Raw genomic sequence first — 22,641 nt, 5'->3', positions numbered from 1 at the left:
CGCAAAGGTAAAACCAATCGCCGCCAGCAGGCTAAGGGTTAAAATTGAATGGGTTCTAAATCCAGGATTGGGCAGATTTTGAACAGGGTATGCAAAATCCTTTAGGTAGAGATAGTCCTTAACATATTAGAAATCCAGGCATAAGTGATCAAGCATACATAATTGCAGAAAAATGTGGTAAAATAAAGAAAGACATAATTATAATGTGAATTGCAGTATGTAAAAAAAAATATCATATATAATTATTTTGAGTTGTTTTCAGACACATGTGGTATAGCTTGCTTCCCAAATGGCATAGAAAAATAAATTGGGTATTTATTGCCCCAGTCTTTTCTTTATGATTTGACAGCTACTGTAGTGATACCTGAATGTGGTGGTGGGCATCTAATGATCAAATTTGTTAAACAAATATTTTTGTGATTCTATAGAATATATTCATTTCAAGCATTTAAAAAAGGTTGTTTCATTTCTTTGTAACAAAAAATGACAGGTAAAAAATGATACAACAAACATTGAATGTTAGTTCTTGAAAAATGGTTATTATATATTTCTCTATTTTTGTTTTAGGATGGATTTACTCCCCTTGCTGTTGCCTTGCAACAAGGTCATGAGCGAGTAGTAGCTGTTCTTCTAGAACATGACACCAAGGGCAAGGTTCGACTCCCTGCACTCCACATTGCTGCCAAGAAAGATGACACAAAATCAGCAGCTTTACTACTGCAAAATGAACAAAACTCTGTTGATCTTGAAACAAAGGTATAACTTCTATGTATGATTTTGAAAAATAATATTTTTTATTAGTACAATGCAAATTTTCTCGGAATATATTATTATCGGTACAATGAAACTTTTCTTTGATATCACGATTTCAAGCACTGCTTTTAAATTGAAAACATTCTGTATTAGACAGCTGTGAAGATTAAATTGCGTTTAATTAAGCAGGAGCACCTCACATTTGTTCTAGCATTACCAGCCAAAGGCCCAACACATTATAGATTGTGCAGTTATATGCATTATTAATTTTAAGACTGTTTCTCCTCAGGGTCCTCTCCTCAGTCCAGACTGCAGATTATGTTTATGGATATGAATGAGAAATGGCAGAATTCAGCTGTCACAATAGACCATTGATTCCATGTCACTGATCATTCCATGTTTCCATCATGATAGGGATCTGTTGGTGAAATTATTGGAATTTGTTCTCTGATTGATTGAGTCAGCTTTGCAGCAATCAATACAGTGTCTTTCATATCTGAGTCACATTCTGAAACATTATATTTATACTAGTTTCACATTTGTTGATTGCTACTACCACTACAAAGAAATGTTGCTTCATCATTATTTGAAGACCGTTAATTGATCATAAAACAGTTTATTGCAAACTGTTGAATATTACTTGGAATCACTTGCCCTTCATTACTTTGGGTTTGAAACACCTCACTTGGGGTAAAGAATTCATTCTTTCATGGAGGAAGCCGTCCAACTGGCTTGCGGAAGGTCAGTGGCCTTGCCTGAAGTAACAACCAGAGGGGCAAATGTGGTCTTTCCCCCATGTAAAGTTGAAAGTTTCTGTATGACCAAAAATTGTTGGTGTGATGTTAAACCCAACAAAGACAGGTTACAAAAAGGAAATTACAAATAACTGCAAGCCTCCTTAATGCAGTGGTAAGAAAGAGAAAACAATATTAAGAATGTTAAGTGACAAATCAGAGAAAAGAATGAATCACCTGGTAATTGGTCTGTGTAGAAAAACACTGTGTTTATACAGATTTCTCTTTGGAAACTTTAATTTGCAAATTATACCAGTAATCATATTGCAACTTTACTAACAAAAACTGCAGGAGAATAACAGCAGTATAAATTGCCTTAGAAGAGGGACTTAGCTATTTCCTGAACAAACTCTCATGTTTTATTACTTTTAGACTTTGGAGTGTTAAAGCAAGTGCCTGATTCATCATTCCAAGATACCCATTATGAAGCTGTTTATCATAACCTATATCTCCAGTGTTTATTACTGGGATACAGGAAGCTTCTTAGGTTATCACCTCTGATGATCTATTACATAAACACAAGATACAGGTGGCTGCTCACTTATTTATGGAACTGAATTCCTGCTCAGAGGAAAAAATATACCAGTAGAAAGTATTTGTGACCACTTTATATGGGCTTTATGGCAATGAATATATTACTAACTTTTGATATTTGTATATCATTCTTTATTCTTTAAAATTAGTATTGTTTGTATATAAGCAAGCAATTCAAATTCTTTGAAAATTAGTGTCAAGGATAAAAATATTGATTGTTAACTATTTTTAAAAGACAAAGATATTGAAGCAGCTACAATAGTTTCATGAGGAGGGAACAAAATAGTTATGTATTAGGAATTAGAACAAAAGCAAAAGAATTTAGTTTTTTGAAAGCACAACCTTACACCAATCCATGTGTGCCCTTGTTCCTTGTAAATCCACCAGAGTGAGGCTCAGATGAAACTTTTAGTATCATCAGTCCATCATCTGTCCATCATCTGTCCATCCGCATTTAGTGTTCATGATGGCATGTTCATTCTTTTATTTGATTTTGACGAAACTTGCACATAACTTGAATCTCTATAAAAACTTGGTTCCTCTTGAAAAATCAGCTGTATGGGACCTTAGGCGCCGGAGATTTGGCTCCTGAAATGGCATGAAATGCTGATTTTGGTCTTGTTTGTACTCAAGCCCCATCATTTATTTTTCGATGTTCACCAAAAAGTTGTCAGACATTAGATGGTAAAAGATATTTGTTGCTTTTGAAAACTGGTCAGATGGGATAATTCGTGCCAGGGAGTTACATGCCCCTGAAATAGCATAAATAACTAATTTTAAGCTTGCATGTACTCTGGCACCTTTATTTTTGGATTTTCAACAAATTAAGTCCTCATGTTAGATGGACAGAAAGACTTTGGTTTCTTTTGAAAACAGCCAGATTGGATAATTAAGGCCAGAGTTATGTGCCCTTGTAATACTAAAATAACATTAAAGCTTGTGTTCACTCCAGCACTTGTATTTAGTTTTGGATGTTCACCAAATTGGATTACATTTTAGACAGGTAGAAAAATTTAATTCCATTTGAAAATTAGCCAGTTTGGATTATTGGCACTGGAGTCAAATGGCCTTGAAATAGAAAAATTGCTCACACTGTAGTATGTTTGTATTTTGATTTACACTGAACAGGGTCAGGGACAAAATATCTCTATGTCAAGGTCATAGTGTCACACCGTATGTTTAAAAACATTTATATGGACATAATTTTTATACGCCCGTTTGAAAAACGGGACGTATTATGGGAACGCCCCTGGCGGGCGGGCGGGTGGGCGGGCGGCGTCCACAGACCTTGTCTGGAGCATATCTTCTACATGCATGAAGGGATTTTGATGAAACTTGGCACAGTTGTTCACCATCATGAGACGGAGTGTCATGCGCAAGAACCAGGTCCCTAGGTCTAAGGTCAAGGTCACACTTAGAGGTCAAAGGTCAAATTCAAGAATGACTTTGTCCGGAGCATATCTTCTTCATGCATAGAGGGATTTTGATGAAAGTTGGCACAATTGTTCATCATCATGAGAAGGAGTGTCATGCGCAAGAACCAGGTCCCTAGGTCTAAGGTCAAGGTCACACTTAGAGGTCAAAGGATACAAGAATGAAAACTTTGTCCGGAGCATTTCTTCTTCATGCATAGAGGGATTTTGATATAACTTGGCACAAATGTTCACCACCATGAGGCGGAGTGTCATGCGCAAGAACCAGGTCTCTAGGTCTAAGGTCAAGGTCACACTTAGAGGTCAAAGGATACAAGAATGAAAACCTTGTCCGGAGCATTTCTTCTTCATGCATAGAGGGATTTTGATATAACTTGGCACAAATGTATACCACCACGAGACGTAGTGTCATGCGCAAGAACCAGGTCCCTAGGTCTAAGGTCAAGGTCACACTTAGAGGCCAAAGGTCAGATACAAGAATGACTTTGTCCGAAGCATTTCTTCTTCATGCATGGAGGGATTTTGATGTAACTTGATACAATTATACACCATCATGAGACGAAGTGTCATGCGCAGTTCCCTTCTTTAGAATTACTTCCTTTGTTGTTACTATAAATAGCTTATATTGTAACTTTTTCATTACTAGTCGTAGGGACAAATCGAGACCACTTTTCTGTAGTACAACATGCATGCTACATCCAATTTTGAGGTGTATTTTGACCAGTCTCTACCTGGTAAAGATTTTTGTGAGGACTTACAATTTTTTTTTTGATTTTTTTTTTTTTTTTTTTTTTTTTTTTTTTTTTTTAAGATTAACTTCCCTTAGTTGTTACATAAATAACTTATATTGTAACTTTTTTATAATTGACCGTAGGGAAAAACCAAGACCACTTTTCTGTGGTACAACATAGATGTTACTTTCCAATTTTAGGTGTATTTTAAGGTATCTCTACCTGGTAAGGAGTTTTTTTGTGGACTTCGAAAACAAAACACTTAGTTATTACTAAACAACCACAAAATTAAAATTCCATTTGCAAATACAGGTGCTAGAGTAAAGAAATTTGCTGTGACGGGCGTATATTGTGACATTCTTGCACTCTTGTGTAATTTAGGCTTGATTTTGAAATAACTTCCACTGATGATCCTGATGACAAGTTGTCCATATCCCTCTGGTGATAGACCTACAACCATTTGGTCCTCTTGTTATGAGAAGTAATTTCCAAAGCAATATAAATTATTTAAACAACTTTGGTATAAAACGATGGCAGTATGATCTGTTAACACCCCTTGCATATTTATTTTTGTGTATTCACATTGAATCTTTTTGCTAGCTGAATGCATAATCGGATGGGCTATGGTGGCTTGCTTATTAACATAAAATGTTTATCCATTGAATATACAAAATAATCAACCCACATAAATATTTTGCTTTTATTCTTTAATTTGATTAATGACATTTAAGAGAGCTTTTGGACCTGTAGAGAGTTTTCCCCAGTTTTAACTTACTGCTTGTTGCTTACTTCAGGGTGCAGGACTAGTTAATGATACCACTAAGGTTTGTAATGTTTGTGACCTTGAAACATGTTGTGACCTTCACCTTTAGCTTATTATTTGAGCTGTGCCATGGGAAAACCAACATAGTGGGTTTGCGACCAGCATGGATCCAGACCAGCCTGCGCATCCGCGCAGTCTGGTCAGGATCCATGCTGTTCGCTAACAGTTTCTCCAATTCCAATAGGCTTTAAAAGTGAACAGCATGAAGCCTGACCAGACTGGGCGGATGCGCAGGCTGGTCTGGATCCATGCTGGTCGCAAAGCCACTATGTTGGTTTTCTCATGGCACGGCTCATTTGATGTATTTTATTTTTCATTTGTAATTCTTTATGCTTTACATTGGTTTGCACATGATTCAGTAACTTCCTTTCAGCTCTAAATGTTTTTCTCAGCATCAACTGTTACTGGTTATTGGTGGCACCAGTTTACTTTAACTCGTTTAAGGGCACTTGAAATGTACAGAACTTTCTATTACAAAGCCTGAAGAAAACATTCCTTCATGAAAACAGTGTATTTAAGAATAAAATTTCCCCCTGAAAAAGAATCCACATGATTGTCATCAATAAAAGTAATGTCTGCAGCAGTTTACAGTTACCAGACTATCGATTGTGTTACTGCCAACTAATAAATTGCGTAGTAATACAGATATAGTACATCCTGACTATATTATAATACTGATACAGTATGATCCTTGTTCATCGCTTAATTTCAAAATTCTGTAAACCTACCAAACTTTAACTTTATGAAAGAGAGCAAATGTCAATATTTTTGTAAAACGAGAAAGAACGAAATATAAGGGATGTTTTCAGTGGTGCGGCTCTCAGTTTATTTTAGTGCACTATAAAATGTAATGTCAACAAATAAAACAAAACTAAGATAAATATCTTATTTTAATATATGTTGTTTAGTCTGTATAGTTTTGGGTTTTAAATGCAGGACTGGTCAGTTTTGTTTACAATCATTCAGAAGAAATGGCCAGTCCAGGGGAGAATGCTACAGTGTATGACTTGAGGGATAACTAGTCCAGGGGAGAAAGCTACAGTGTATGACTTGAGGGATAACTAGTCCAGGGGAGAATGCTACAGTGTATGACTTGAGGGATAACTAGTCCAGGGGAGAAAGCTACAGTGTATGACTTGAGGGATAACTAGTCCAGGGGAGAATGCTACAGTGTATGACTTGAGGGATAACTAGTCCAGGGGAGAATGCTACAGTGTATGACTTGAGGGATAACTAGTCCAGGGGGAGAATGCTACAGTGTATGACTTGAGGGATAACTAGTCCCGGGGAGAATGCTACAGCGTATGACTTGAGGGATAACTAGTCCGGGGGAGAATGCTACAGCGTATGACTTGAGGGATAACTAGTCCGGGGGAGAATGCTACAGTGTATGACTTGAGGGATAACTAGTCCGGGGGAGAATGCTACAGCGTATGACTTGAGGGATAACTAGTCCCGGGGAGAATGCTACAGCGTATGACTTGAGGGATAACTAGTCCGGGGGAGAATGCTACAGTGTATGACTTGAGGGATAACTAGTCCGGGGGAGAATGCTACAGCGTATGACTTGAGAGATAATTAGTCTGGGGGAGAATGCTACAGCGTATGACTTGAGAGATAACTATTCCGGGGGAGAATGCTACAGCGTATGACTTGAGGGATAACTAGTCCAGGGGAGAATGCTACAGCGTATGACTTGAGTGATAATTAGTCTGGGGGAAAATGTTACAGCATATGACTTGACAGATAACTAGTCCAGGGGAGAATGCTACAGTGTATGACTTGAGGGATAACTAGTCCCGGGGAGAATGCTACAGTGTATGACTTGAGAGATAACTAGTCCAGGGGAGAATGTTACAGCGTATGACTTGAGGGATAACTAGTCCCGGGGAGAATGCTACAGTGTATGACTTGAGAGATAACTAGTCCGGGGGAGAATGTTACAGCGTATGACTTGACGGATAACTAGGCCAGGGGAGAATGCTACAGCGTATGACTTGAGTGATAATTAGTCTGGGGGAGAATGCTACTGTTATAGTGTATAGCATGAAGGAGACAGCTAGTCCAGGAAAGAATAATACTGTTATTGTAAGACATGTTTAGGGTAGAATGATACTGTTACAGTGTATAACATTAGGGAAGACTGGTCGATGGGAGAATAATACTGTTATAGTGTATGACATGAGGGAAGACCTGTCTAGGGCAGAATGATACTGTTAGTGTATGACATGAGGGAAGACCTGTCCTGTCTAGGGCAAAATGATACTGTTATAGTGTATGACATTAGGGAAGACCTGTCTAGGGCAGAATGATACTGTTAGTTTATGACATGAGGGAAGACCTGTCCTGTCTAGGGCAGAATGATACTGTTATAGTGTATGACATTAGGGAAGACCTGTCTAGGGCAGAATGATACTGTTATAGTGTATGACATGAGGGAAGACCTGTCTAGGGCAGAATGATACTGTTGAAGTGTATGACATGAGGGAAGAACTGTCTAGGGCAGACTGATACTGTTATAGTGTATGACATGAGGGAAGACCTGTCTAGGACAATGATACTGTTGAAGTGTATGACATGAGGGAAGACCTGTCTAGGACAATGATACTGTTGAAGTGTATGACATGAGGGAAGACCTGTCTAGGGCAGAATGATACTGTTGAAGTGTATGACATGAGGGAAGACCTGTCTAGGGCAGACTGATACTGTTATAGTGTATGACATGAGGGAAGACCTGTCTAGGACAATGATACTGTTAAAGTGTATGACATGAGGGAAGACCTGTCTAGGGCAGACTGATACTGTTATAGTGTGTGACATTAGGGAAGACCTGTCTAGGACAATGATACTGTTGAAGTGTATGACATGAGGGAAGACCTTTCTAGGACAATGATACTGTTAAAGTGTATGACATGAGGGAAGACCTGTCTAGGGCAGAATGATACTATTATAGTGTATGACATGAGGGAAGACTAGTTTAGGAGAAAGTTATACTGTTACAGTGTATAACAGGAGGGACAACTTGGTCTAGGGGAGTATGCTACTGTTATAGTGTAAGACAAGAGGGAAGGTATGTGTGGGGGAGAGTTATACTGTTATAGTGTGTGACATGAGGGAAGACTTGTTTAGGGGAAAATGATACTGTTACACTGTATTACACGAAGGAAGACTTCTTTTGGGGAAGATGGTACTGTTATAGTGTATGACATAAGGGATGAGTAGTCCGGGGGTGGGCGGTGGGGGAGAATAATACTGTTATAGTGTCTGACAGGAGAGAAGACTTGCCTAGGGGAGAATGGTACTGTTATAGTGTCTAACACAAGGGAAGACCTGCCTAGGGGAGAATGGTACTGTTATAGTGTCTGACACGAGGGAAAATGGTACTGTTATAGTGTCTGACATGAGGGAAGACCTGCCTAGGGGAGAATGGTACTGTTATAGTGTCTGACACGAGGGAAGACTTGCCTAGGGGAGAATGGTACTGTTATAGTATATGGCATCTAGGGGAGAGTGAAACTGTTACAGTATATGGCATGAGGGAATAATCTCTGGGAGAATGATACTGTTATAGTGTATGACAGGAGAGAAGACTGCCTAGGGGAGAATGGTACTGTTATAGTGTATGGCATCTAGGGGAAAATGAAACTGTTACAGTATATGGCATGAGGGAATAATCTCAGGGAGAATGATACTGTTATAGTGTATGACAGGAGAGAAGATTTTGCTACTGCATGAATACTCTTCATTATTTTTGTTTTACAAAAAGGCTTGAAATTTATTTATTTGAAATTGGCTTTATTCATGCATGAACATGCTTATTTTGTGCAGCAGTTTTCTACAGCAACATGTGTGCTGTTTACTCTATAATAGTTGTGTACTTACCTGCCTTCAACAATGTGCTATGTGGAATGCACACTTCAAGGATGGCAATCATCTCATTCTGTAGATAGCATCTCTCATAGAACTTGTAGTAAAACAAAAAAAACATAAGAAGATATATTGTAGATAGTATACGATATAGAAGACACTTCTGTCTGATTGTTTTAGATTATTTCACAGCTTATATTGTATAGCACACAGTATGAAAAATTTAATAACCATCACAACTTGCAGGTAAATATGTAATGCTGAGAGTTTGTAGTTAAGCACAGTATATATTTAATTTTTTTTATACATGCATAGACCACATCATAAATACAACTATCTGAATAGTATGAATGAATAACAGTTACTGATGTGCTGGTTTTCATTTCAGAGTGGATTTACACCTCTACATATAGCATCACATTATGGAAACGTGAATGTTGGTACCCTGCTCATTCAGAGGGGAGCAGATGTCAACTTCAAGGCTAAGGTAACAAATGGCTTAAGAGTGTAAACCTGGGTAAATTTGAATGTTTACAATATATTGTGACTTGATCCTGTGAGAGAAATGCAGAAGGAGAACTGGCAGAAAATCAGAATATTCCTCCCAACAATAACATCACTCTGATAGAAATCATTATACGATAAGAATTGTGGCATACTTTCTTTGTGCCAGTTTATAAATTAACCCTTACCCTGCTAAATTTCTATAATGGACTTGTCCATCATTCAATTTGGGCAGTACCATTTATTTTTCAAAAGGGTGTTCACTGAAAATTTACTGACTGAATCTTGGCTGATCTTGGTCTGTACTGGTCGCAAAGGCAGAATAACTAGCCGCCAGCAGGCTAAAGGTTAAAGAACATTTTCTGTATATTTTATCCTACCTTTCTTATTATTTTACATGAGCAGAATTTTCATAAGGTTGTAATTTATTGAGATCAGGTGTTAGAGGTAAGACTAGATTATGAAACTATTGTTATCCAAGTGATAGTGTATGTAAGGTTCATAGCAACTAAACTTTTAAGTTTCTGTCAATTTCCTCAATTTTTCATACAGGTTACTTGAATACCCCATCATGTTTATTACTATATTTTATTGTAATTGCATTCATATTTTAGAACAACATCACACCACTGCATGTTGCTGGTAGATGGGGCAAGAACAATATGATCAATCTGTTGTTGGACAACAAGGCCACCATTGATGAGAAAACAAGGGTAAGCTTCCAGATGTATCTCTCCTGTTAGTGTCTGTGAGAAACCAGAATACTTCTATATTACTTACTAAAACCAGGAGCGTTAATGACAGAGTAGTTTGATAACTGCGTTTTAGAGCAGACTATATTTGGTTAATATGGTAATAGCTCTGCAAAGAGTATGGTTTTATCTGAATCATATTTGAACATGTGATTTTAAGACTGTTGTCATGTATATATAGAATGAATAAAAGTGTGACATTTTGCCACATATGCCCTTGAAATGCTTGTCTTTATTTACTCGAGTAGCTGTGTTACAGCTAGGCTGATAAAGTTACTGGTACAGTTTGAATATCTGCATTTCAGGATGGACTGACCCCACTCCACTGTGCTGCCAGAAGTGGTCATGAAAATGTGGTAGATACCCTTCTCATTAGAGGAGCACCATACCAGGCCAAAACTAAGGTACAATATTTACACAAACATTTATATTCTGCGACATTTTAGACAAAGAAAGAAGACGTGTGACACTAACATGTGTTGTAAAGAATCTTACATTTGTGTCTTTCCATATTCTGTTGTTTTATTCAATTTGTTTTATAGAATTCGTCATTTCCACAATGCCGTAACTAGCTTTTTGACTGTTTTGGGAAACAAGATTTAAAGATGTGAGTGTCAATGACTTTACACTACTTGCAGCCAGGTTTGAACTAAAATTTAGCCTGTTTATGTTAGTTCTACAAGGCCATGTATTGTTCTCAAATGAAAAATGAAAAATATTGCTTATGTTAAAATGACATTGACACTTAATTTTTATCACCAAAAAGTATTTTTTTGTCATAAATTAATAAAAAGGAAACTGTTTTCATGTGGGGCATTATCTTTAAATAGGAAATATAAATTTTCTTGTTATATAACACAGCATAACATTCTATTTATTTAATCTCATTATTTCAGAATGGTTTAACTCCCCTGCATATGGCTGCCCAAGGAGACCATGTAGACTGTGCACGACTCCTGCTCTATCACAAGGCCTCTGTGGATGATGTAACCATGGACTACCTGACGCCACTCCATGTTGCTGCCCACTGCGGCAACGTTAATACTGCCAAACTGCTCCTTGATAGGAAATGTGACCCCAACAGCCGCGCTCTGGTAAGTCCTCTGGTCAAATGCTATGAGTGAGAAATCAGACCATTGGCTGTTGACTTAAAACTTTTTTAAGGCAACTTGTAAAATGCTGAATATTTTCTCCTGGGACTTTACATTGAATTGCATTAGATTTGGGATACTTATTATGCTTTTATCCCAACTAGTAAATTAGATTACATTTGAGGCATTTTTGCCATAGAGTAAAGAACACTTTTCCTTCATAATTTTAATTCTTGTCTAGACTGTGTGTAGACACTTCGTTACATGTATGGTATGTAATTGTTATTTCAGAATGGGTTTACCCCTCTGCATATTGCATGTAAGAAGAACAGAATCAAGGTCGTTGAGCTCCTCCTCAAATATGGAGCCTCCATTGAAGCTACAACTGAGGTAACTAATGGCTGACTGAAACATTCAAATTTTCCAAAATGGTGACAAAGTACAATGTACTCAAATGAACAGGTCATAAATAAAAGAAAACTATAGATTTTTCCTAGTCTCGGGCTGAAGGCTTTAAGTGGAAAGTTGCTGACTGCACTTAAATAGTTGATCAATAGAGATTGTTTTTCTTTACAATAGACATCAAAAGTGAATAACATTGTAATAGCATTGGCAAGCCCTGGACGATCAATAGAAAACTTAACTACATTGCTTCAGTTATTCTGTAAAAATAAATCTAGACAAACAACAGTGTCCTTAGGGTTTAATAGTCTAGAGATGCATTTTATTTCCATTATCTTACAGCATGTTTAGTGCCTGTGGTTGTTAGAACAGTTGTGTACAATATCACTGGTGTCTATTCTGTTTTCAGTCTGGCCTGTCTCCACTACATGTGGCCTCCTTCATGGGTCACATGAACATTGTCATCTACCTGATACAACATGGTGCCAACCCTGACTACCCCACAGTCCGTGGTGAGACCTCCCTACATCTTGCTGCACGTGCACAGCAGACAGACATTATCAGGATCCTGCTTAGAAATGGAGCCACAGTGGATGCACGTGCAAGAGTATGTATTGCTACATTTATTTTGAAGCCCTTAAAAGCCTTTGTAACAGTAACTAACAGAATGATCAGGCTTTGTGTTTGTAATTAATATTGCTTGTCTAGAAATGGAAACAAAATATCTTATGTATATCAGAGTCATCCACTTTGTTAATAAAAAGCAATAAGATGGTAATAAAAAGTCTAAATTAGTTCTGATGCAAAGTTTATGAAACATAAATTTATTTAAATTTGCTTAACAAATGGTATTTTGGATGTTAATAAGTGAAAGTTTCTAACAATATGATACTTTTGATTTCAATGAGTGGTAACCAGTGTCTGTTAAAGCTACTAACAAACAACTAATTTGGCCAAGATAGCCTTAAGACGTAGTACTCTATGTAAATTTGGCTTAGATGATGCAGAGACAAGCCTCTATGGATGTTTTCATCTGAATTATTGAACAACTGTATCTTACAAGGCCAAAAATCAATAGGCAGTCTGGCTGCGGAATTATTCAAGTGAAGGAATGAAACCAATAAATTGTATGGGATTATAAAGTAACAAGATCAGTTTCAATAGAGGCTTGATGGAGAACATGTCATTGTATATAAAAATAGTCTGTGTTTTGTCATGTACTGATGAAGTATAGCAATCAAAATAAGGTTGCCTGCTACAGCTTGAAGTAGTAACATGGCGACAAAAAAGTTGTTGACCCAGTTTTGTAACCCAATGGTGTTCTGATAGTTGAAATTTCAGTAGTGTAACATTTTGACAAGTAAAGAGAACAGCATACATGGTGGACATACTTTTTTTAAAAATTTTCTTGCACCCAATCCCTTTTCTGGAGACTAAAGAAAGAAAAATTACAAGTTGAATAATTAGTTATAGATTACAAATATGACTCACTTCCTTGCCGGTTGGTAGTCTGTTGCACAAAGCAACAACAATATTACAGCTATTCACAGATATTGCCAGACGTTATTTAGATGTGAGGGCTTATTTGATGGAAACATAGCACTAAACCTTAAATTGATGTACATATCTGGCAATAATTAAGTTATTGTCTGTTTTCTCCCTGTTATTATTGTTGTATAACAACAATTTTGCCTCTACTGGGAATTTTATCCATTTTCCAGCATTAGTTTGTGGGAATTTTATCTGATTACAGGATTTCATTCTCTTGCATGATATGCATAGTAATAGCCTATGATTTCATTTGAGGTACGGAAGGTCGGTGGTTCTACCCAGGTGCCTGCCCGTGATGAAATAAAGCACGAAAGGGCACCTGAGGTCTTACTCCACCATTGAAAGCTGTAAAGTCACCATATGACATGTCATTCTGACATTAGTTGTCATCCATGTCTGTTTCATGATGGGGTGGGATGTAGTCACTAACTCGTGTAAAACAATCTTATTCCAAAATTAACATTATTTGTAATTTGTCACAATAAAATACCTGGTAAAATACCATGTAAAAAGCAGCTTGTAGCCTAACTAGAAGCAAGAAAACGAGATGTCTCACTGATCACCTAGAATCTGAATATTACTGTAGACAAATGTTTGTTTTTCAAGTATCAAGTTTTCGTTGGTTATTACATTGATTGCTGCTGAGATAAAGGCTAAGGTTATTCAAGGAGGTGTTGGGTTTGTAGAAAGCATTTTTTTTATTGGCAGACTATACTATGCTGTAACTGATACGTACTTTGTATGCAAACAAATAAAAAAAAATCTGATGCAAACAACACAGAATATGTATATTATGGTATAGTGCCAGTTTAGAAACGTAGTATTTTGTTGTCTTATATCTGTAATAAGTATAATGTAATTCTTCATTTCATTCAGAACGTGACATCTCTGGTATTGTTGGGATTGTTTACTTCATTTACATACAGTATGTTTCCAGGTCAAATGCTTGTATTGTTACATAAAATAGCAGTGTAGTATTAATAGAACAAACAGCTTTTATTGATCTTGCCATTGTTAGCTCGACTATTCGAAGAATAGTCTAGCTATTCTACTCACCCTGGCGTCGGCGTCGGCGTCACACCTTGGTTAAGTTTTTGCATGCAAGTACATACAGCTATCATTTAAAGGCATATAGCTATGAAACTTATTTATTCTTTTTCTAGGACAATTACCAACCTCACTGGGTCAAGTTCCATAACTCTAACATGTATTTTGAGCAAATTATGCCCCCTTTTGGACTTAGAAAATTTTGGTTAAAGTTTTACATGCAAGTTACTATCTCCAAAACTAATGCAGATATTGAATTGAAACTTCACATGTGTCTTTGGGGTTATAAAACTATTTGATAGCACCAAGTCCCATAACTCTGACCTTCATTTTGGCCAAATTATGCCCCCTTTTGGACTTAGAAAATTCTGGTTAAAGTTTTGCGTGCAAGTACATACAGCTATTACTAAAAGGCATATAGATTTGAAACTTATTTTTTCTTTTTCTAGATCAATTACCTACCTCACTGGGTCAAGTCCCATAACTCTGACATGTATTTTGAGCAAATTATGCCCCCTTTTGGACTTAGAAAATCCTGGTTAAAGTTTTACATGCAAGTTACTATCTCCAAAACTAATGCAGATATTGAATTGAAACTTTACATGTGTCTTCGGGGTTATAAAACTAGTTGATAGCACCAAGTCCCATAACTCTGACCTTCATTTTGGCCAAATTATGCCCCCTTTTGGACTTAGAAAATTCTGGTTAAAGTTTTGCGTGCAAGTACATACAGCTATTACTAAAAGGCATGTAGATTTGAAACTTATTTTTTCTTTTTCTAGATCAATTACCTACCTCACTGGGACAAGTCCCATAACTCTGACATGTATTTTGGGCAAATTATGCCCCCTTTTGGACTTATAAAATCCTGGTTAAAGTTTTACATGCAAGTTACTATCTCCAAAACTAATATAGATATTAAATTGAAACTTCACATGTGTCTTCGGGGTTATAAAACTAGTTGATAGAATCAAGTCCCATAACTCTGACATGTATTTTGGGCAAATTATGCCCCCTTTTGGACTTAGAAAATTCTGGTTAAAGTTTTGCGTGCAAGTACATACAGCTATTACCAAAAGGCATATAGCTTTGAATCTTATTTATTCCTTTTCTAGGTCAATTACCAGCCTCACTAGGTCAAGTTCCATAACTCTTAACATGTATTTTGAACAAATTATGCCCCCTTTTGGACTTAGAAAATTCTGGTTAAAGTTTACATGCAAGTTACTATCTCCAAAACTAATGCAGATATTGAATTTAAACCTAACATGTTTCTTCGGGGTTATAAAACTAGTTGATAGCATCAAGTCCCATAACTTTGATATGTATTTTGGTCAAATTATGTCCCCTTTCGAACTTAAACTCTTTTGATATTTAACATTTTGGGTAATAATTTCCTGCTTCTGTGACAATATTTCGAATAGTCGAGCTTGGCTGTCTTACGGACAGCTCTTGTTGTTAAATAGAAATCATCTATGTTTATGACCAGATTTGATGTCTTGACTATATCTGAAGAATAGATAGAGCTATTGCTCGCACCAGTTTGTCAGCATTCTGATTTAGTTACGTTTCTGTGTATGCCTCACTATGCGGGTATCTCAGTTACCACTTAAGTGAATTAATCAAAACTTGACACACTTGTTCACTGTGATGATCTGACATGCAGTGCTTAGGTTCCATAACTGTTCTTTGCTATTGCAAAGTTATACCTCGTTTTTATAATTTGGTGTCTCATTGTAGGGAAAATTCTATGATTCTTATGTTTAATTTATATCACTGTATTAATTTATTTGTGTAATTTTTTTTATTGACAAGGCTTTTGAATAGTCAGCCATTGCTGTCCTTTGGCAGCTCTTGTTTTGTTAAATGTAAATATTATAAATGAGTTGTTTATAGGGGATTAGGGATGAAAGTGATAAGATGTCCTTAGTTCACCCTGAAAGTTGCAGGTAGAAATCAGCCTGGGTAACAACCCTCCTATGGCATCAGTACTTGCTTTCCCCAGAGATAATGAAGTGTTTGGAAAGAAATTAAAGAAAATGTATATTTTCAGGAGCAGCAGACACCATTGCACATTGCAGCCCGTCTTGGAAATGTTGACAATGTGGTTCTCCTTTTACAACATGGAGCCAAGCCAGATGCCACCACCAAGGACTTGTACACACCGCTGCACATCGCTGCCAAGGAAGGTCATGAGGAGGTTGCCTCCGTGCTGCTAGAACATGATGCTAACCTCAATCTGACAACCAAGGTTAGTCCACATTTAGTCACTGTATTCAAGACTCAACCAAGGTAGACATACATGGATATATCTGGCTGTGTTCTTTCTTTGAACACCACAATGCTCAACTTGATAGTTGTTACAACTTCATTTGCAATCAGTGTAAAATAAATATGTTTAAACTAACGTGCATTCTGATAAAGTTTGTCAGCTGCATAAGCCAAATTAGACATTCACCATCATTGTAATGAAGTTATTTCAAACACACACAGCCTTGAATCATTTTGCCTACTCAGAAAATAGATGAGAAAGTTTATATTCAATAGATAATGCAAAATACAAAAGTAAATCCCATTGTGATATTATTGTTTTACAGAAAGGATTCACTCCCCTGCATATTGCTGCCAAATATGGCCAGCTGAAGGTTGCCAAGTTGTTGCTACAGAAGGAAGCTAACCCAGATGTACAGGGCAAGAATGGACTTACACCTCTACATGTGGCCACCCACTACAACCATGTTAGTGTAGCACTACTGCTACTCAATAGCAAGGCCTCCCCACACTCTACAGCTAAGGTAAGAATTTATATACACTCGTATTTACATTAAACAAAGCCTTTAATATTGAAGGACTTTTGTGAGAAAATAGCACTTTTAATGACATATACGCTTATAGAAAAAGCTTCACAATAGAGATTTTATGAAACATTTAATTGTAAATTTACTTAATTTCAGTAGATTCTATTTGCCAAATATCAATCAGTTTTTATACCGTTACTTGTTTTATGTTCTTATTTTGAACGTAACTATTGTCAAAATTGATCATAAGAAGAACAGTGGCTCTGACTGTTTAACACTAAATATGTGGGATATAATAGCTTCCTGAAAACATTATTATAAACTTCTTGTACAACAGTTACCAGGCAATATTCTATGTTTTCCCACTAAATGATGTTATGCCATCAGTTCCAGTTAATCAGACATGCAGAACAACTATAAGCTTGTGATGAAAACAGCAATCAAAGTGAAACTTTACATTTCCTAGATTTAGATCTGAATATATTCTGGTGCATATTTTGTTTTTAGTTCATAGGTCATGTTCAACGTAGGCTTTGTACATGCTGTAATGGTGTGTTGATTGAACATTTTTTGAAATACTTAACAAGATTGTGTCAAGCATTTGAGGTACATTTGGAGCACTTCTGAACATTTACACTAAATATAGTGAAATCTTGCTTTTTTTTTTAATAAAAGGAAACCAGTATTTGACATGTTTCCCTGCTGTTACAAACTCTTATGACTCTGGTATTGCATGTGTTTTTTTTCCTGTGCAAAAAAATATTACTCTGTAAAGCAAAAATAACTAAGGAAAGTATAGTAACATGACATCTTTATGCAAATAATTTGCAAAAATGTTTCTGTAATGCAATTATGCACAGGCAGAAGTAGTTGATAAAGCAAGAAGTTACTGTAGGCAAACTATGAGAAGCACCTGACATGCTACATAAATGCTTGAAATTCTATTTTGGGGGAACACATTAACAAAAGATACGCATACAGCTATTTCAGCCAGACATGGGTTAATCATCAGAAGTATTCATAATTATGTCTCCCACCACAGAGTGGTTAGGGAGACATACTGATTTACTTGTGTCTGTCTGTCTGTCACAAATCTTGTCTGCACTCTCAGGTCGAACATTTTTCATCCGAACTTCACAAAACTTGAACAAAATGTGTTTGCCAATAAGTCCTCTGCCAAGTTCGATAATATCCAAATTGGCCCAGGCACTTCAGAATTATGGCCCTTGAAACTTGTTTTTTGATAATCAAAGCACTGAAAGTCTGATAAGGCAATTGAGGTCTTGGTGCATGGTTGACTCATTACTACTATTCAGATGATTAGGCAGTTGTAGGAGACATGCAATTTTCTCAACAGCAGCTATAGTTATTAATAATATCAATATTTCTCAATAACCAGAATTCATCTTTCCAATTGGAATGAATTTTATTTACACTTAGGATGTTTGCTCATTTTGAATTTCATTTTGAAAGATTATGCACCAGCAACCGTGAATTTCAAAGCACAATTCAAACATTGCAGACATTTATATCTGGATATATCACTGGAGACAGGCTGTTCAATGAAATGAAATATAAATCTATTTGAAAATAGAACTGAAGTTTTGAATGATGAATTTGTCCTGGTGTATGATGAGTGGGGTGTTTTACATATCCCTGTTTTTGTCTTGAGATTTATTTCTGTAGTTAAAGTTAACCCGTACCCAACTAAATTTCTAAAATGGACTGGTCTGTCATTCATTTTGGGCAGTACTATTTATTATTCGAAGGGATGTTGACTGAAATTTTGCTGACTGAATGGCGAACAGTGAAGACCATGATCAGACTGCACAGACTTGCAAAGGCAGAATCACTTGCCACCAGACAGCTAAAGGTTACTAATATTTTGTTTTTTTTCTTTTTGCAAATTCAGAATGGTTATACACCCTTGCATATTGCTGCAAAGAAGAACCAGATGGATATAGCCACAACCTTGTTGGAGTATGGAGCTAAGCCTGATGCTGAATCTAAGGTATGCAATTTTCTCTTGTTTTAAGGTTAAAGTATTCAACTGTAATATTCTGCTGTACCATTTAGCAACTATATAGCATGTAGTTACTAAGACATCTTGATTTGCAAAGACTTGCAAACAGCTTTGTTGATAGTTTGGTTTTATATCATGTTCTGCACAAGACAGTATATTGACGGCAATGTTGAGATTGTCAAGTCCACAGGGGACTGAAAGAAGTGTAAAGTAATGTCAATTTACTGACTAAATGTTATTTACAGACTGTGTGAGTCGTATCTCATTGAAATTATTATTATTATTATTATACCAGAAATATGTATATATCATTTTTCTTTGTAATATTTACTACAGAACGGGTTCACACCACTACATCTAGCCAGTCAGGAAGGTCATACTGATATGGTGTCTCTGTTACTGGAACACAAGGCCAACGTCAACCCAAAATCTCATGTATGTATAAAAATCTTCAGTTCATGATTTCATTGGCAATGAAAAAATAAAGGTTCTTTTTGTGTATACTTCCAAAGTACTTGTGGTTCTCAAAGAATTGAACAAAAGGTGCGATTATGACCACAGATTTTATGACAGTCACTGATACACATCTAAATCACTAATAGTTTTAAGGCATATTATATAAATGACTGTTCCCTACAGTTTTTGAATCTAAAAAGCAGAGCTCTGTTTTTACTCCAGTTTTGCTGCAGGCATTTTGAGCTGAATCAGATCAGCACAAGACCCATATTATTTGACAGACAGTGGAATAGCATCTTTACAGTCTTTGTTAAACTAGTATAAATATTAGATGCATTACTTCTTTATTACAGAATGGTTTAACTGCCATGCATCTGGCAGCCCAGGAAGATAAAGTCCCAGTGGCTGAAGTGCTTGTTAAATACAATTCCCAAATTGATCCACAGACAAAGGTAAGTAGACAAAAAGGCAGATCATGTTCATATGAAATATGATATATTTATGGAATATGATAAGTTTATCTACAGCTTTACTAGTAATCATATTGTATAACATGTATGATATATCTGTTACAGGCTGGGTATACACCCCTGCATACAGCATGTCACTTTGGCCAGACCAACATGGTCCGTTTCTTGCTGGAACATGATGCATCAGTCAATGCTACAACCAAGGTAAATTAGTGTTTTACAACTTGCACATGAACTCAGAGATTGGTCTGTTTTGATGATTTAAAGCTGTGCACATTTGAAAGGGCAATATTTTTACTCTTCAGTTACTTAGTTATGCAAAAGAAAAGGTTTTCAGAAATTGAACTATTAAAGTCTTTTATGGAGACTGATATTAGTCTTGTTAATCACATATTCCTATTTCATTCTCGGACAGCAAACTGAGGCTTTTTAATATCCTTAAAGTAATGTTCCAACATCATCCATATGAAGGTCATTTTACATGACATTGTGTTCCTATATATAGTCAATGGTTCCACTCAGTTTGGATTATATGTGACAACAGTAGTTGATTCCGGAACAACAGAAAATGGCTTTTGTTGGGTTTTGTTTCAGATTCGGTTACATGTTAAATGGCCTTAATTGTTAATCTTTGGTCAAAAGAACTGAACCATTTAGGATTGCTCAGTCGGCATTACAGAGAGAAAAAAAAGTCTAGGACAAGTGGACATCTGCTAGACAGAGAAAGATTACTTAACCTTGCTAATGAGTGGTGAATTTGTCAAATTTGATTCCGAATGTCATAAAGAATAAATGAAGTTCTTGAACCATGTTATTATATGTACATTAAATAGTGATTTGTGAAGTTGTCTGATGAAATTGCATACTTGTGCGCAATTTTCAGATAAAGAATGAAAAAGGATACATTTGTAGACATGTAAGGATACATGCTTTTCAGTGTCATTGCACACCTGTTGAACATGCACACAAAATGCTCAGACATGTCATAGGCATCTCTGGATTAGTGCAAGACATTTATGTTTATAGAAATGATGATCTTGACATTTGAATGAATAATCAGTGTGAAGGCATACTTGGGTTTTGTAATATTTTGTCTTAGGAGTTAGAAAATGGCACTTTCTAAAGTGAAAGGTTATATTAGCCTGATTGCAACACTTTCCTATCTATTATTATTTAGTTATGGATGAGATATTTGCTTGGATTATAGAATTAGATTTTGATTAAAACACTATCAGACTTTTACACATTTTGAATGGAAAAGGCACCGGCAGGTTCCGTTGTTACCATATTCTTTTGTGCATGCAGTTTATATGTTTCTTCTTTCTAAAATTCCCGTCTTAAAATAACTGAAATACTGTTGTTCAACACGAACAAACAAATCTATCTAAAATTGAAAAAATGTTTCTCATTTAGGTTTGTAGAAAATGTTATAACTGAAACAAGAAAGGTTGAATAGAGACATGGGGATTACAAAGGGATGAAAATGCAGTCCATAACCTCCTTAACAATGTGCAATTTTTTTTATTTTTTACATGATTAGTTTACCCTTAAATCATTGACTAGATTCTGTTTGTGAAGTGTTTGCCCGGCCTCTAATAGAAACCTCGTTATATTACAGCTTGGGTATACACCACTGCATCAAGCTGCCCAGCAAGGACAAGTGAGTGTAGTCAACCTGCTACTCAAATACAAGGCCTCACCAAATGCTGTCACAAATGTAAGTAATCTGAAAAATACACGTCTAGTTCTTTTAGCAGTGTTCTCTTATTATCCTGTATTCAGAACTGAATGGAATTTTTGCTTACAACAATTACTGTTATTGCCTTACTTCAGGGAACAAGGAGAACAGATAAAAAGCAAAGCTAAGACAGAGGTTTTTGTTTGACCTTAGATGTGTTTTACTGATTTATATCTTAAGATGTCAGTGTATAAAAGTAACCTGTATTTGTGAGACAGTCAGACAGCATATTGCCAGACTGAGAGATATTCACACAGAAAATAGATAATCTGCTTGATATACCATCACACATAATTTCGGTTACCTTAATCAAATAGTTTTGGGTTTATTAGAAAAGGGAGGAACATTGTCCATAGAGCCACATAATTATTGTTTATAGGGATAGCTGTGGGGAAACTGTAAGTCCATTTCCACAAAATAACACACAAGAAATCATGCCAAAAAAATTCAGTATGATAGCATAAAAATATTATATATGTGACGTCTTACTAGCCTTGCTGAGGAATAGACTGCTCAACAGATGTCTTCAGCAAATATTTTGTATTTTAGAATGGTCAGACAGCACTGTCAATCGCCCAGCGTCTTGGCTATATCTCAGTGGTTGATACGTTGAAAGACATCACCGAGGTAACAGAGACAATCCCTGCTAGCGATGATAAATACAAGGTTGTCTCCCCTGAAACCATGCAGGAAGCTTTCCTCTCAGACTCGGAGGATGAAGGAGGTATGCTCATTGTATATTTATTATTTATATAGCAAAAAAAAAAAGTGTTACACACTTGTCTTGTCTAACATTTATTTGGTATTGGAGATCTTTAATTATTGACTGTCATCTGAAACACCAGGCATAAAAGTTTCAACTCAGAACATCTGG

General features: G+C 36.3%; 1 protein-coding gene across 50 annotated transcripts in view; it reads left to right on the top strand.

Moving 5' to 3' along the window:
* Positions 1-22,641, top strand: part of LOC123564339 (titin homolog) — a 244,984-nt gene that overhangs the window by 58,455 nt on the left and 163,888 nt on the right. For 45 of the 50 annotated variants that reach the window (XM_053536978.1, XM_053536991.1, XM_053536997.1 and 42 more), the window contains 16 exons: positions 568-756; positions 5,040-5,069; positions 9,324-9,422; positions 10,054-10,152; positions 10,497-10,595; positions 11,088-11,285; positions 11,574-11,672; positions 12,094-12,291; positions 16,336-16,533; positions 16,880-17,077; positions 18,993-19,091; positions 19,440-19,538; positions 19,913-20,011; positions 20,135-20,233; positions 21,648-21,746; positions 22,317-22,491. In XM_053536978.1, the coding sequence (XP_053392953.1) occupies positions 568-756; positions 5,040-5,069; positions 9,324-9,422; positions 10,054-10,152; positions 10,497-10,595; positions 11,088-11,285; positions 11,574-11,672; positions 12,094-12,291; positions 16,336-16,533; positions 16,880-17,077; positions 18,993-19,091; positions 19,440-19,538; positions 19,913-20,011; positions 20,135-20,233; positions 21,648-21,746; positions 22,317-22,491 (2,077 nt within the window). The remainder of the gene's footprint in view (positions 1-567; positions 757-5,039; positions 5,070-9,323; positions 9,423-10,053; positions 10,153-10,496; positions 10,596-11,087; positions 11,286-11,573; positions 11,673-12,093; positions 12,292-16,335; positions 16,534-16,879; positions 17,078-18,992; positions 19,092-19,439; positions 19,539-19,912; positions 20,012-20,134; positions 20,234-21,647; positions 21,747-22,316; positions 22,492-22,641) is intronic. The other 5 variants (XM_053537010.1, XM_053537009.1, XM_053536975.1 and 2 more) reach the window with 1 other exon arrangement.

The sequence above is a fragment of the Mercenaria mercenaria genome, chromosome 2 (genome assembly GCF_021730395.1).
Source record: "Mercenaria mercenaria strain notata chromosome 2, MADL_Memer_1, whole genome shotgun sequence".
Classification (NCBI taxonomy): Eukaryota; Metazoa; Mollusca; class Bivalvia; order Venerida; family Veneridae; genus Mercenaria; species Mercenaria mercenaria.
Note: the sequence above shows the minus strand (reverse complement) of the source record. Positions and strands in the feature narration are given on the sequence as shown.